Source organism: Zea mays, chromosome 9, assembly GCF_902167145.1.
Source record: "Zea mays cultivar B73 chromosome 9, Zm-B73-REFERENCE-NAM-5.0, whole genome shotgun sequence".
Lineage (NCBI taxonomy): Eukaryota > Viridiplantae > Streptophyta > Magnoliopsida > Poales > Poaceae > Zea > Zea mays.
In genome coordinates, this window is record NC_050104.1 from 153,880,530 (window position 1) to 153,895,027 (window position 14,498).

At 41.9% G+C, this 14,498-nt stretch overlaps 1 protein-coding gene across 1 annotated transcript; it reads left to right on the forward strand.

Annotated features, from left to right (window-relative positions):
- Positions 1–8,314: 8,314 nt before the first annotated feature.
- Positions 8,315–12,307, forward strand: LOC100283910 (uncharacterized). Its single transcript, NM_001156808.3, has 4 exons — positions 8,315–8,938; positions 10,274–10,410; positions 10,505–11,157; positions 11,648–12,307. Exons 1-4 carry the CDS (start codon positions 8,385–8,387, stop codon positions 11,852–11,854), a joined length of 1,551 nt encoding a protein of 516 aa, NP_001150280.2. The 5' UTR covers positions 8,315–8,384; the 3' UTR covers positions 11,855–12,307.
- Positions 12,308–14,498: the final 2,191 nt, after the last annotated feature.

A 14,498-nucleotide genomic window follows, 5' to 3' on the forward strand; every position in this document is an offset into this window, starting at 1 on the left:
AAAGTTCTGGAGGGTTCCCGGCTTCCCGCAAATTTTCCACCTGAAAACGTCGATTTGACCGCGCGGATTCTGCGAATTCTCTAACCATTTCCATATCTCTATGTATATATACTTTCTAATATATTTTACTATCCATCTTAATTATATATATATAGGACATCTCAGATCATTTGTCATATACAGTTTCTCTATATACGATAACTTAATTGTTTAACATTTATTTACCATTTCTTAAATTTTATAAAAAAATCATATAACATTTGTACGCCATGATACGTATTATCATCGTGTTATAAAGCTTAAATAGAATTAACATCGCAAAAAACAACGTGATTAAAGTATAAAAAGAGTATAGTATCACTCTTATATATATATATATATATATATATATATATATATATATATATATATATTCTTCTCATTATACATAAGATTTAAGAGAGCAATATATTAAATCATCATCATCCATTTCAAATCCAATGTTTATAGTTGCTCTGTACATTTTACAAAGAACACCATTTAAAATGGTAGGGTGTAGTGGTGTAAGATATTATCTGTAAAATATAACAAACAATCAGATATGTTAGATTTGAGATGAATGATAATAATTTAATATATGCGTCATGTGTAACAAACTTTCATGTGCATAAATAAAGTAGATAGAGAAAGAGAGCCACAACATTGCTCCTCTATATATAGTTAAGGGAGCTTTATGGTTCTCCAAGACAGCCAAATCATGATATGCTACCGGCAGGCCCAGCATTCTTAATTTATTGGTGGTTTTGTAAAAAAAAACTAGGATTAACAAATAAAATATACATTTCATTGGTGTATAATAGTTGCTAGTCATAACAATTAACACATACACGTGTTAAGTTATAAATTAACTCTTTTATTTTAGTCATAGATATAGAAGTGAAAAATCTTTTTGCACTCCCCTTGTCTACGCCACTCATTACATTGACAATATAATTAGAGTGCCTAATTCTGTCATCGCTTGAGAACTTTTATGGAAGACACTCGAGTACGGAACTCACAAATATCTAACAAGTGTTGATCGACCTTTTTTCAATGGTTCATAATCATGTCAGAATCTATATATCAGCATCAGCTACGTGATCGATCGTACTAGGCCTGGTTTCATCTGCGTCAACCAAATTGTGCCGTCTTTGCAATTAACCTAGAAATGGAATTACTCGTGCTTGACAATATGCACAAGTACCTCCTATCCTTTTAAATACAACATTGCGTGCTGGGCTTTTGGCCCCCTGACCAACCATTTGACAGGAACACCTCAGTCCTCAAATTTCCCCTCATCACACAGCAGGCCAGCTAGGCGGCACATCTGATGCCAACATGAATGATCCGAACCTGTTGCTGACTTTATCACTCCAAAGCGTAACCATGAATCTTGAAAACATTTATGGAAGGCATCGGAGTACAAAACTCAGAAAAAATCTTTTAAGTTCTTGTTCGGTTATTTCTATCTCACGTAGATTGGATGGGATTGAAAAAAATATGAAAGATTTTGATTTGTTTATAATTTAAACTCACTCAATCTCACACAATCCATATAGATTGACGTGAATCCACATGGATTGGATGATATCGACGGCCTGTTTGTTTTTGTGTTAATTCATGTGGATTAGGTGGGATTGAGTCGGTTTAAATCCATAGCAAGTTAAAATGCATTTCAATCTCACAAAATACACACCAATCCACATGGAATATCAATAACCAAACAAGTCTAGAATCAGTTTAAATCTATAACAGGTAAAATCCATCTCAATCCTTGTCAATCCTCTCGAATCCACGTTTAACGAAAATAACCGGAAAAAGTGTCCATATGGTGAACAAAATAATTTATTGTTGTTGACTCACGACGGTCATCATCCATATGCATGCACTAAGCTGCTCTCTCAATATATCAACACCAGCCAGTTCACCATACCATTGATAGGCCTGCTGTCAACAGAGTGTTGGACTCTGCCAATCTTCAGGTGCCAGTCGACCAGATTGTGCCGTCTTTTTTTTTCAGTTAACCTGGCAAGTGGCTTTTCACGCTCAGCTAGCTGCATAAGTATGAAATACTAATCTATTAAGAGCCTAATGCTGCTTCAAAATTTAGGGTTAACCAGCAGACCACATAAACCTTAGTATTTGAAAATAAATAATAGTTATATTTGAGTATATAATAATTGTAGCAAAACACCGAGCAAGGAAAAGGTTATATATTATAATTTGTGGGATTCGGCATCGCTCCCTTTGAGACAATTTGATCCATCAGAGCGAATGCATCTCAAGCCTCTTCGCTACAAACAAAATCCCTTATCGCTGCTTTGTATGCAGGCAGGCAGGGGCATCTGGCTAGGGCTAGCACGCCCTAGCGCATACATCTCCTTGGGCCCATAGCTTAGCTATGGGGATGGAGAAGAGGGGGCCCGCTGGAGTTCATGATGGGCTCGAATTTGCTGCGTTTCTTTCTGGGCCTACGGTGCTATCCGCGGCCTCGCCCTCCCCGCTGGTGAAATTCTTCAGGGCCGGCTTCGACGGGTCACGGGCGCTGGCGCTGATCGTCAGCATCGGCTGATGGCAGGAGAAGTGAACACGAGACAGCTGCCGCCACCGGCCGCCGGTGCACGCGTCGCCGTTACGGTGTCGACATCCGGTGGCACGGTTCCATAGAGAGTAAGGCCCAGTCGTCTTCGCTTCTTTTGGTATCCCGATCGTTTTAGAATTTTTAGATGTCCCATTCGTCCGATCGGTCCAAACTGTGCGGCCTTCTTCTATTGCGTGTGGTGCAATGCAGCCTCTACCTCTACAAGTATATTCGCTGGAGCGTGCGCGGATATATCCTCATTGGCGGCGCAGGGAAAAAAAAAGAAAGAAAACAAAAATCCTTTTCCTATTGACTTTTTTCCATGATGGGTACCAAAAAAAAAAGGCTTGACGACAATAAGAAACTTTGAGCACGACAAGAGTCCTTTCCTGTCACGCCTGCCATATGTGGCTTGTCCAAACAAACCTCATCGGACTCGATACAACACGAATCGGTATCGACTCCTGACATGTAGTAGTCGTTATCGACCATAGCGATATCAACCTCGATTGGTTCAACCTGTAGAACGGTAGCTCTACCGATCGTCGTAGAATCTATCGGTACCTATCCGCACTTGTTTGGTAACGACCAAATTTAGTGACATTGAGTGTTTTAGATTGGTTCATACGTGTGCTACGTTATCTAGTTGTTTTGTAACAATTTAAAGTCCAAAAATACTAAAAAAACCATACAGTCTGATCTATAATTTATATTTTATGTATTTATTTTTTATTTTAAAATTATGTGAATTTATTTATAAAACATATATTTTAAATTAATGTGATTGAGTTATGCAACGACTGATTGTTGTTTTGCGTCATCTAATTTTATTTGCTTAATTATATAATCAGATATATTTCAGTTTCAATAAATTACAACATTTCATGTCAGTTAAAAGATCGTAGAAGAAAAAGTTACGTGGTGATGAGATGGTTGTAGGTTGATGTGATTTCTCTAAGAACGATATGATTTCTCTAAGATGATAACCCTGATATATGATTAATATGATGTAAAATTTTATATTATTTTTTTCATATTTTAAGGATTTTTAATAAAAAAATACAATATTGTAGATGTCATTGAGAACTAAAAGTTTCATAAAAAATAAAGATATATAACTTTTTAAGGTACACCATTTTAATCCTTTTGCTTAAGTTTCTTTTTTTGACCCACTTAGAGAGAGAGAGAGAGTTAACAGCGATGAGTAACGGCGTTGACGGAAGTGTTAAATAGAAAAAAACAAGTGATAGTAAATATTTTAAATTAAGATGTCAAATAGGAAAAAAAAAATCTCGTGTATTAAATAGGGAATTTTTCTCAAAGGAGATGCCACGTTCACATGGGAGTATTTGAGGCAAATACTTTCCAGCGCAGTGTTTGGTACTTTGGTCAGATTATAATATTGCTTCCCTTTTGCAGGTCTTGATCAGACATGATGCGAGGCTACCGGCTACGTGGGTGGTTGTCGCCAACGTGGAATCTGGGTGCAGTATGCCACGTCATTCTATATGTCACTACGTACTGCAGATCACAGCAGGAGGAGAGCGAGCGGGCAGAGTAGTCCATGGAAGCCAGGACACGAGGCGGTCCCGTGGCGCCACGCCGCCGACACGGTCAGGCCGGTGGCGAGAGCGCTCGCCTTGCGTTGAGGTGGCCACAGGGAACGACCACTGTGGCAGAGCCCGCAGAGGCAGCGCTGCTTGTGTTGTGTTGCACGTGTTTGGAGACGGATTTGATAGCCTACCAACCACCTTCCCGTGCGTGCAGGATTGATTATGCAGCCTTGCACTGCACCACTGTCAATCTGTCAGGCCACGCCACAGCGTGATTTTGTCTACATACAGGACGGTTAATCTCTTTTTTTCTGATTGATCTCTGTGATCCAGTGACTGGAGCGGCAAGTGGCAACAAATCAAAAAAATCACCGCGCTCCGAGTAGCATGCAATAATGCACAAAGTGTGTGCTTGGCTGCGTGCGTGTTGGTACGTGGCACTTTAAAACCGAAACCCGAATTGAATCTAGTCTATTCGGGTTTTTAGTTCGTGTTCGGTTTATATATGTGCTACATTTTGTGGTATGGGTTTAGGTTCGGTTTCTAATCGTTAAAACCCGAATAGACCGAATAATCTGAAATATAAAAAAGCTCTTGACATGTGATGATATTATTATGTGATTTATGAATTAATTAACTAAAAATTATAATATCATCTTAACCATAGTGTATATATATTTATATGCTATTTTTTACATACGCTGGTTGTAATAATAGTACTTATAATTAATTATTCATTGTATATATTCAACAAAGATACTAATCTCTCTACTATTTGGGTCTATTCGGTTACCGTTCCTAAAATCATTTTGAAAATTTTGGTTCATATTTTTCATTTTTTTTAAACCCGAAAATTCACAAAACCAAATAGATCGAACCGAATTACCCTAATAGACTGAATGCCCAGCACTACGTGTCGGGGTTGAGCCGCGCCTAGGTGACGCCTTGCAAATTGTCAGGTACCCGGAATGGGGTACTCGGAGTAAGCATATAATCCATGTTATGGCCCAGCAAACCAGGACCTCGTCGAGCAAGGTCTGTAAGGCAGGACGACCAAGTCCCCATCAAGCAGGTTTGCGAGGCGAAACGACCAACCAAGTACCTGCCGATCAAGGTCTGCAAGGTGGGACGACCAAGTCCCTGTCGAGTAAGTCTGAGAGGCGGAACGATCGACCAAGTACCCACCAAGCAAGTCTGCGATACGTAGCGGCCGACCAGGTACCCACCGAGCGAGCCCAACTTCTAGACCACAACCACGAACATACGTCGACCACAGCACCGAACTTGAGCATATCACGCTGTTTGATGGGACGAAGCAGCCCCGGTCAGAGGCGACCTCAGCACCGAACTCTCCGCGGTAGCTGGTATGTTAGAAGCGTCACGACAGGGTGCCATACCGAATAGGCGAATCCATCCGCACGGAAGGACGACGTAGGGCCCACGACGACAAGAGAAGGTTGTGCCATATAAATCAAGCCTCGAAGCTGAACCACGAGACCCGCCACATATCATCCAGGGACGTCAGCCACGAACCCGCAACAGCAACAGGTGTGACAGACGACACCATACCAGAAGTACTATTTCGCACGACCTAGAGGAGAGGCCCACCACGACAACCGAAGGACTCTCTCTCTCTCTCTAAGAGAGACATCGATGTAGTCTGCCCCTTAAGATATAAAAGGGAAGGTCCCTCTTCATCTCATACACAAGCACACTTGTTGTAACACGCTCCAAGCAATACTACGATCAACACTACACTGGAATAGGGGGTAAACCTAAACCAGTATAATCCTTTGTCTTAGATCTCTCATCGAGTCCCAGCGATTCACCATTCGGAGTGAGTCCGCGCTAGCACTCCTGCTGAACATAAATCTTATTCCCCCCGGCTCCCGAAACCACGACATAAGTGCAATAAGCTGGTGTAGGTGGGCTATCCCAAAACATTTTGTGAGGGTAAGAGATGGAACAAATATTAAATATGTAGCTTATATCATGGAAAAATTATTGTACTAGTTGTTTTTTAGTTAGCTATATATGACTGATATGGACTATATTATTATGGGGTTTTCATATATACGCCATTATGAAAACCGAGTATTCTAAAGATGCTATTATAATTCACGTTTTCCGATGGTTGCCATTATTCGATCAAACATTTTGGTCTGCACCATTATCAATATTAGCGTGTACATGACTCGCCCGAGAAGACGAAAATGCCCTTATCAACTTCCGTCTACCTTCGGATCTAGCCTCCAACACGAAGGGTTAACATGGAACACACTCTTTACCCTCCCCTTCTTCGTCGTCCCGACCTCCATCCTCACCGCCGTTGTGGCCTCGGTCTCGAACGTTAGCGCGGAGTTCAGGCAACAGTAGGCGCTTGCGTGGTGGGAGGGCGTCAGGAACTTATAGGAGCCACTCAGCCACCCAACAAGGGTATGGAGACGGGGTCTTGTCGCCATCGCCAGCGTCGATGCCATGGTCATGGTGGGACATGGCGCATACTCTGTCATCAGCAGCAAGAGAGGGTTTGGAACTAGAGAGGAAGAAGAGCAGGAAAGAAGAAATGTAAAAGGGGTGCATGTGCGAAAAATAACATTTTTCGACCGAATAATGACAACTATAGGATATCACAAATTATAATGCAATTTTAGAATACTCAATTTTTATAATGATATATATATATATATATATATATATATATATATATATATCCGAAAAACCTTATTATTAAACTTGCTATGACCTAAGATCTGGCACTGCTCATAGTTCTGTGATACGCCGAAAGTTTCTAAAGGTTATGGCTCCTGGCCAAACGGCCGCACCCCACCTTGAAGTGGCGGAAGGCGAGAAGAAGAGAGTTCTCTCCTATTTTGGCCTTTTTTTGCTTTCCATTTTTTTGGCCTTTTTTGCTTTTGCAAGGAAAAAAGGTGATCTGACCCCACGATTTGGTGGTCGTTAACTCGTTATCCTGCCAACAAAGTCGTGTGACCTATATAAAACTGGATTATATAATAATGGAGTAAAGAAACATGGTCTAAATAGGATATTTTATTACCATGAGACGACTAAAGGAATCAAATAGAGTAGGAGACATCATTTAGGGCATGTTTGGTAACAGTAGATTGATTTCGAGGGATTTTATAGCGGATGTCAATATATCTAACGAAAATCGTTTGACAAACCGTCTATAAAGTGATTTTTAAGGAGTTGAAGTGTAGAGAGCAGGTTGAAAGTGGAAGGAGCAGATTTTTTGGCCTACCCACTATCTTGTAAAAATATAGGCTAGATTCACTCTACTCTCATCATGGAGTAGTTCAGTTTTTTACGGTTTATCTAGGTGAGAGTGGTTCTCGTTGGGAGCAAAGCTAAGAGAGCTCTACTAAGAGGGTGTTTGGTTAGAGGGACTAAAGATTAGTCTCTAGTTTTTAGTCCCATTTAGTCCCTTTTTTGCCAAACACTAGGACTAAAATGATTTAGTCTTTAGTCCTTCACATATGTGCTAAAAGGGACTAAACCATATTAATTCCACATTTACCTCTCATTTAGTTCAATTGTACTAATAGCAAGAGAATATTAAAGGGCATTTTAGTCTTCTTATGAGTCAATTAGTATATTCTTACTATTTTTAGCCCCTAGAACCAAACATGTTAGGGACTAAATTTTAGTCCCCTAACTAAACTTTAGTCCCTAGACTAAAGAAACCAAACATGGCCTAAGATTGGACCCAAATTGGTTTATGGAAACTGAGGTGGTTCTAAATATATCAATTTATGCTTTAGTTTATAGAAACTGGATTCTTATTTTCTTAAAAACAAAGAAGCTAGTTTTCTATAGCTAAAACTAATTTATAAAATTTGAGGTGGTTCACAACACTATTAAGTAGTTTTTTTTTCATAAATGAGTTTTTATAAACATGAGATAGATGATTTTTTAAAAAATAGGTCACTTCCAAACAAGGTCTCAGTGGTCCATAAGACTGTTTCTAGTAGATGTTGTAAAATAGGAGACACATAATTATATATAACATCGTTTAATACTGTTTATAACAAGAAGTTTGAAATAAAGGATGATATAAGATAACAAGGTAAAATCAGACATCTCAGTATTAAGGAAAAATGATGAAGTAAATAGTATAAATCGTTGCAGAAACCATCCAACCAATCAGCCCTGGTTCTAGAGCAACTCTCATCCTCACTCCCCCCACTCGCCCGCATCTTCCGGTCTTCCTCATGGCGTCGAGCGACCTCGCCGAGAGCCTCCTCCCCGGCGGCGGGGGCGGAGCCTCCGCCTCACATGACGAATACGAGGAGCGCGCGTACGACTCCGAGGACAAGATCTCCATCGCCGTGTCGGATTCCGACGGCGAAGACGACGGCACGCCGGCGTCGCGCCCGCCCTTCTCGTGGCGGAAGCTCTGGCGCTTCACGGGCCCGGGTTTTCTCATGTGCATCGCGTTCCTGGACCCGGGCAATCTGGAGGGGGACCTACAGGCGGGCGCCGCGGCGGGGTACCAGCTGCTGTGGCTGCTCTTGTGGGCAACGATCATGGGCGCGCTGATGCAGCTGCTCTCCGCCCGGCTAGGCGTGGCCACGGGGAAGCACCTCGCCGAGCTCTGCCGCCAGGAGTACCCTCCCTGGGCCACTCGCGCGCTCTGGGCCATGACGGAGCTCGCGCTCGTCGGCGCAGACATACAGGAGGTGATTGGCAGCGCGATTGCCATCAAGATCCTCTCGGGGGGTGCCATACCGCTCTGGGGTGGCGTCGTCATCACCGCGCTCGATTGGTAAGTTTGCTTCGCTCTCGGTTTTGAACCTCCAAAGTGTTGGTAAATTTATTTTCCCGTCCATAATCATTTTTGTTGACTGCTTTGGTGTGGGGGTGACGGATAGCAAATTCCTTCCCTGTACGTGCTTTCCCCCCCTCTAATTGATTGAATTGAATCTCTCTGTCTACTCCTCACTTCTCCTGAACTGGAAGTTATAAATTTATGTGGTGTTTCTGCTGCTGTGTTGATGAAGCGAATAGATTTATTGCTTTCTTCTGTTAGGCATAATCAAATGGCATCTCAGGAAAGTTCATGCCTCATGTTGGCAGGATCAAGTGTTTTTGTCCGTTCTTTTTACCTTAACTCCTTCTAATCGGATCTCTGCCTTGGATTCTTTGGTCCGGTCTATTATTAGGTAATATAAAGTTCCGCGTCCTTTGTTGTGGTGTGCTTGGAGTCAAATCGATTTTGAGTGGGATCACTCCTCTTGTTGGCTTTCTGGTGTTCCTTTGCTGCTTATGGGAGCATTGTTTTTGTTTATCTGTTCAATTACTTGATGATGGGCATGATGGCTACCGTGTGTCATCGGATAACATCTTTTACTCGTAAAAAAAGCTTTTACTCTGCTGAGTACACCTGTTTTGGACGCAGGAAAAAATCAGTACGAATGCATCCCTTGGATTAAAAATTGCAGTTCTCTGGTGATTATCTGCTTCCTGAGCAGCTACAAACTGTAGCACTTGTACTGGTTTGCTGTAGCTTGTGGAGATGCTGATGTGCTGCTCGCTGATCGAATTAGGTTGCGTTTTGACTTTGTTGCTGTTTGCGTACTCTGCTTGCTCAGTTTCTCTCTGCTAGTAGAGCATGCTTCATCTGTTGGCGATGGCAGCATGATTGTGGCCTGCTGGCTGCTGAGAATTTCCCAACGGTTCACATATTTATTTATGCTTATTGGTTGGTTTAATATTTTTTCCTCTCCAGTTAGAGACTTGTACCCATGATCTCGGATTATTCATTAAACTATGGACATATCCTGACCTTGTTTACTATCCGTACACTGCTACTTGCTGCCTATCTTCTACCCTTGCCTGGTCAAGCCTTCTGCTTTCAGCATTACTGGTTGTTGAACAAGATTAGGCGCTTTTAGAATATGAGATTGGCAACGGTGAAAGTAACAGAAAGAATTAAATATAAGAGTTCTGCTAAATAAATCGTCTAGTGATGATGAAATGGCAGCAGTTTGTCTTTTGTCTGGTACTCTATGGTTATCTCTTTTTCTATTGACCGTCTATAATTATCTGATGGATTTAGCAGAACTGATACATTTGACTCATGGTATTTCCCTGATGCCAGCTTCATCTTTCTCTTCCTGGAGAATTATGGCGTGAGGAAACTCGAGGCATTTTTCGCTGTACTGATTGCAACTATGGCTGTTTCATTTGCGGTTATGTTTGGTGAAACAAAGCCTAGTGGCAAGGAACTTCTGATCGGTAACTCTCACTATAACATGTCGGCAAAATCTTTTCCTTTATGCTGTATATCCTTGGGAATCTAAGGAGTTTGCTCATTTCATATTTTATACAGGTTTGGTGGTTCCAAAATTGAGTTCAAAGACAATTAAGCAAGCGGTTGGAATTGTGGGCTGCATCATCATGCCTCACAATGTTTTCTTGCATTCAGCACTAGTGCAGTCCAGGAAGATTGACACAAACAAGAAATCTCGTGTTCTAGAAGCAGTTTACTACTATAACATCGAGTCAATTCTTGCACTCATCGTGTCCTTCTTCATTAACATCTGTGTCACAACTGTTTTTGCCAAAGGATTTTATGGGTCTAAACAGGCTGACAGTATAGGTCTTGAGAATGCTGGGCAGTACTTACAAGAAAAATATGGAACTGCATTCTTTCCCATCCTCTATATCTGGGCTGTTGGTTTGTTAGCATCTGGGCAGAGTAGCACAATTACTGGCACATATGCAGGACAGTTTGTTATGGGAGGTTTCCTTAATCTTCGATTGAAGAAGTGGCTACGGGCAATGATTACTCGAAGTTTTGCCATTATTCCAACTATGATTGTGGCTTTATTTTTCGATACTGAAGATCCTACTATGGACATTCTGAATGAAGCACTCAATGTTCTTCAGTCCATACAGATTCCGTTTGCTCTAATTCCTCTCATCACCCTCGTTTCAAAGGAGCAAATCATGGGGTCGTTCGTAATTGGTCCCATCACCAAAGTAAGTTTTTCTTTGAGTTTTGCTTATGGAAATCCTGTTTGCAGAGAGTTAAATAATGATCAACTGACTGTTGCTACTTGAGACCATGGTACTGTTATTCCATTGCGTCATGGCGTGTCAACATCTGAAAGAACTAGAAGCTGGAGTCTTTAGTTTATTTTCTTTATAGAAGAATCCTTAGTTTCAGTTGTCTGCTCTTCTTTAACTTATAGATTTTATCAAATCGAGATGCCTTCACATGATTTTTTAGTGTTTCATACTATGGAACTTAGGCTACCTACTGAGTATCGACATGTTATCACATATACCATTGCCCTGTCATTGGGACTCCGTATATCTATATATGGTTTGCCTACCTATGAAGCGATTGTAGATGTTTTATTTTGCTACTTTGCTATAATTTGTCTGCTGGTATGAAGCTCATTTGAACTAGTTTAGTAACACTGCTCATCCAAATGTGCTGTATTGATTCATTCTACGCTCTCATCAGGTGATTAGCTGGATTGTTACGGTATTTCTGATGCTTATCAACGGGTATCTTATACTATCTTTCTACATTACTGATGTCCGGGGTGCATTGCTTCGCTCAAGCTTGTGTGTTGTGTTGGTTGTTTACCTTGCATTCATCGTCTATCTTATTGTGCGAAATACTTCGCTGTATTCTCGCCTTTGCTCATCAACGTCAAAGAGCTCGTGAGCATTTCAATGTCGTCATCTGCTGCTTTGATGGGTTGGAACAGTGCTGTAGATCCATGCAAAGCTTGTGCTGCTGCTTATTTATTGGCTTCAGAGAAGACTATGTATGCTGTATGCATATCCCGTGTATGCTTGCATTTATGGGATATTTGGTAGTAGGGCTCCTTCCCTTTTAGGATGCTATATTTTCACCTCCAGTCACACGTTGCAGATAGATTTCTTATTTCTGAGGTTTATGGTGATGTGAAAAGACTACTGGCAAAAAAACTGGCATTGCTGTTCCTCCTGAAACTGAGCAGATGAAATTTACTGAATGATCTGTAAAGCTCGATGTTGCAGTTCTGAATTCCAGGAGCTCAATGCATATTCTGCTGAAGCTTGAATGGAATGTCGTGTAAGATATGAATGAGTTGTACTTTGTGATCTACCTTAGAGATGATTTGGTGACAAGGAGATCACGAGAAGATTGAAGAGATTTCTCCTCAATCCTCTCCAATTCTCTCTAGAGATGATTTGGTGATAATGAGATCACCCCTCAATCCCCTCCAACTCTCTGGTGACCGTGATTTCTGGTCACCAAATCAGCCCTTAGAGCTAGTTTGGGAACACCTTTTTCCAAGAGATTCTAATTTTCTCAAGGAAAAATGAACTAATTTTCCTTAGAAAAATAGAAATCTCTTAGAAAAACAGGTTTCCCAAACTAGCAACACAGACACTAGGGATTGATGTGATCGTGTGAGAGGCGTCTCATACTCTCATCTTTGTGTCGGCGTGCGCACGCAGAAGCGTCTGTGTCAGTGTGTCACACAGCTCTGTTCCAACTTACTTGAAGATATAATACTCGGGAGCAATTCTCGCTTCTCGTGTGGCCATGTTGGCGAAAAAAATCTTGCACGTTGGATTCGTAGACACGGCTGGACAGGGTCGCCTCGCCGAATCCCCAAAAACGCCGCCAGCGTCAGCGCCGAGGCCTCCGTGATTCCCCATAGCAAGCGCCCATGGAGGAGCTGTTGGAGGAGTGGGGAGAACACGCCGCCGGAGGACAAGGGCGAGGTCGTCACCGCTCGCCCGCGGGACCAGGTGAGCTGCCCACGCGCGAGATCTATGTGCGCGCTTCTGCGGCGGCGAGTCCTAGACAGCTACCGACGGAGGAGACTCGGCAAGCTGCACAACGGTGTTGAATGGCCAGTGGGTGAGCAGCGCCGCACCCGCTGCGCACGGTGTGACGAGCCGCCGACCACCGACCAGTGACTTGCGCAATCCCGCTTTCCTGTGCCTATGTGTAACTGCAAGCCCGTCGTTCCTCAACTTCGCTGCGGGAGTCGACGACCACGGCATGACAACGCCGGATGAGGATGACGACGCGGACGTCGCCGCACCCGCACCATCGAGGCACGGCGCCGAGAAGGCTGCGTTCAAGGCCAGCATCGTCGCCCAGATGATGATGGCGAGCAACGACGGGAACGTGGTGTTGAGGTGCAGGAGCACACACACATCTGGTAACTGACGGCGAGGATGAATTGTTGGTTACATGGAGATCTTCAATGCGGTCACCAGGGGTCTGGCTCTTATTCCATATCGAAGGTTCATTCTGTGTTTAGGAATTTTTGGAGGGAAATTTGATGGGGTTTTGCTTTGTTGATGATTTTTCTATTTGGAGTGTAAGTACTTCTCTAAAGTTTCAACGTCCTTCCTGTTCTCAATAGGTGACTGATTGACTAACTGAGTATATACTACTTTTGGTCAAAAAAATCACACACAAATGAATACTTTTTTCTCCATTTTTTAGCAGAGAATTAGCCAAAAGCTGTGCAAGCTCTGCACAAGGAGAACCTATAGCTTATTGCAAGCCTTGCTTTTGAGAAAGAAGCAAAAAAAAAAAAAAAAGAGCAGTGAGGCCGTCTAACTTCTGACAACAGGAAGCTTTTATTGGATATGTCAGGTCTTGAGCTTGGCTTATCTTCTGTGAAAGAGGAAATAGATGCTAGCAGTAGATGTAAAGTTCTGGAGTGTGACCTGCGTCCCTCCAATGAAAATTTGAATCATACTTTAACAGAATTGGCAAACCCAGGCATTATTGGAAAGATTACATAAAGATAATTTGAAACTATATGAGAGTTTTGACTCAGAAACGGAAACAAAAAAAGAAACATCAAGAATACAATTTGTATCTATGTAATGAAAAGGGTAGGCTTTCTTCAGATTTATTTCAAATAAATGACAAGTTGGAACTTTCGTAGGCCAAGCATGAGCAAATCAAAAGGCTCAAAGAAAGTGTCTCATCATAAGCACGTGAGATAAAATAAAGTACTCCCTCCGTTTCTTTTTATTAGTCGCCGGATAGTACAAATTTGCACTATCCGGCGACTAATAAAAAGAAACGGAGGGAGTACAACATCTTTATAATTATTTCCTGCAATAATCAATAGAATGGGAATCCAAATGCACCTTTCTATTTAGAAGAAATTCAAATACAGAAATATGATAATGAGAACAAATATGCTTATGCATAACAACCATAGTGCTAATGTGTCATTCCTATTATTAAACACAGGAGCAAATCTTGCTTCTCAGTGTTTACTATCAAAGACATTCCTTTAGATTATTTATGTCTTCATTGCATTAATGATTGCTCACTAGGGGAT